At 66.2% G+C, this 1,939-nt stretch overlaps 1 protein-coding gene across 1 annotated transcript in view; it reads right to left on the bottom strand.

Moving 5' to 3' along the window:
- The window catches only part of LSM14B (LSM family member 14B), a 13,774-nt gene that overhangs the window by 10,831 nt on the left and 1,004 nt on the right, over positions 1-1,939 (bottom strand). The window contains exon 2 of the mRNA XM_006157726.2: positions 1,411-1,659. Coding sequence (XP_006157788.1) covers positions 1,411-1,659 — 249 coding nt within the window. The remainder of the gene's footprint in view (positions 1-1,410; positions 1,660-1,939) is intronic.

Raw genomic sequence — 1,939 nt, 5'->3', positions numbered from 1 at the left:
TGCCCGGGGTTCCGAAGCTACTGCTGCCAGAGCCTGTGGCCGGCGGTCTGGGAGCCGGGTGGTCGCGGACGACGGCGAGAGGGGAGCGCTTGCGGTGCGCCAGCCGCAGTCTAAGAGGCCGAGCCTCCTGCGGCCCTCCTGCCCGGGACGGCCCTGCGCGACAGCCTGCCCGGTCCCCTGCGCCGCCCCGGCCCCGGGGCGCTCCCAGGCGGTCCTTGGGCCTCCTGCGCCTGGACGTGGTCAGTCCGGGGGCCGACACGGCATCCTTTCTGTTCAGGGCGCGGCAGCCAGCCTCGTATGAAGACGGAGCGCGCTGGAGTGGAAGGCAACCCAGCATCCCCCAGCGGAGGTCCGGCCCTCCGAGAAGCGTGGTCACTCGGGTCAGTAAGTGTGGCCGTGGTCCGGACGTGGGGTGTACTCACCGTGAGGAGAACCTACCGGCCGCACTAGGCGATGCAGCGACTCCCCGTCTTACAGGGAGGAAACCGGCCCGGGAGAGCCGCTGGTGGGGCCGGCAGGCCTTCCTGAAACCCATCCGGACCCGCCAGAACTTGGCAGCGCCCTGGCATGAGTTTGAGACCCGCCCGGACAGGTAAAGAAGCGTTCAAGTGCACCTGCCTGGGCGCACCTCCAGGGCAGAGTCTCATCTAGACAGAGCCAGACTTAGCCCAGTCCAGGAGAGCGCCTCCCTAGAGAGTCAGCTCAGGACTCAGCCCTCCCAGGCATAGGGGTGCACCTGTGCGCAGGCGCAGGCCCGCTGGCTGCGGGGCCCAGGTCCTGGTCCTTTCCAGGTCGGGAAGTGCAGTCACCAATCCCCCCCATTTCAGAGCCAAAACTTCTGCATTGGGAGTTCTGGGAAGGGGGCTGGAGCCCAAGCACATGCCCCAGCCCCAAGGCGGGGGTGGGGGAGTGCAGTACCAAGGGACTGCTGGACTCCCGTGCAGCTGCTAGTTCCCCGAGGACACCGGCCAGGGCAGAGGCTGATCCACCAGGCCCAGGTGCAGGCGCGTGGACCGTCCCACAATGGAGGGGTGCTGGGGAGAGGCCTGAGCCACAGCCATGCCAGACTCCCAGGCACGGTCTGGTCTCCAGGCCACACGCCCACCCAGTGCCTCTGGGGAGAGCAGCTCTCCTGTGGGCACAGTTCGGGAAAGCCTGCGGCCGCTTGTTAGCTTCCAGGCCTCAGGTGGTGAGTGAGCGGGGAAAATGAGCTGAGCCTGGGAAGCCCTGGGCAGGTCCGACTCCCTGCCTCGGTTTCCCGGTTGCCCTACCCAACCCCCTCGAGTATGCCAGGATCCCAGAGGCTAATGCCACCAAGGGCTCTGGCCTTCTTTGTGCAGGGACCAGGTGTGGGAACCCGGGTGTGCAGAGAACCACGGGCAGCTGGGCGGTTTCACTGCAGGCGCTTACCGAGTACCTCTGTCCGGGAGAACCGCGCAGTCCCTGATAAGGAATGGCCCCGTCTCCGGTCACGTGTGGTGGCTCCAGGGCACAGTGGGGAAGACGAGCCTTCAGCCTCGGAGCTCCCTTGCGCAGTGGCAGCACTGAATGTGTGCTGGTGAGGAAAGCACCCGCAGGTAGGATCCAGAGATACGGGAGGGTCTGCAGGTGTTTGCCCACCGGCAAAGAGCGCAGCCTCCCCGCCCAGGTGCAGAGCGCCTGGACAGAGCTGAGGGAAGCACCAGGTGTTCAGCACAGGTGACCCACGTTTGGCCAGGCGTAGGCGAGGAGGGCAGGCAGAATTGGTCTTGCCGAACCTGGTTCTCCTGGGTGCTCCTGGTTCTCCAGGCTGCTCTGTGGATGCTACTGGAATCCACTCGCGCCCACCTGGTGCTCTGCAGCTGCTCTCCGGAAGGCCTGTAAGCACCCTTGGACCCCTCCTCTACTCCCAAGGGGCCCCGCTCTTCAGCCTCCTTCCCTTCCTCTCTCCTCTCCTCCT

The sequence above is a fragment of the Tupaia chinensis genome, unplaced genomic scaffold, assembly GCF_000334495.1.
Source record: "Tupaia chinensis unplaced genomic scaffold, TupChi_1.0 Scaffold000558_1, whole genome shotgun sequence".
In the NCBI taxonomy this organism is placed as follows: Eukaryota; Metazoa; Chordata; class Mammalia; order Scandentia; family Tupaiidae; genus Tupaia; species Tupaia belangeri.
This window is presented reverse-complemented; position numbering and strand designations above follow the sequence as displayed.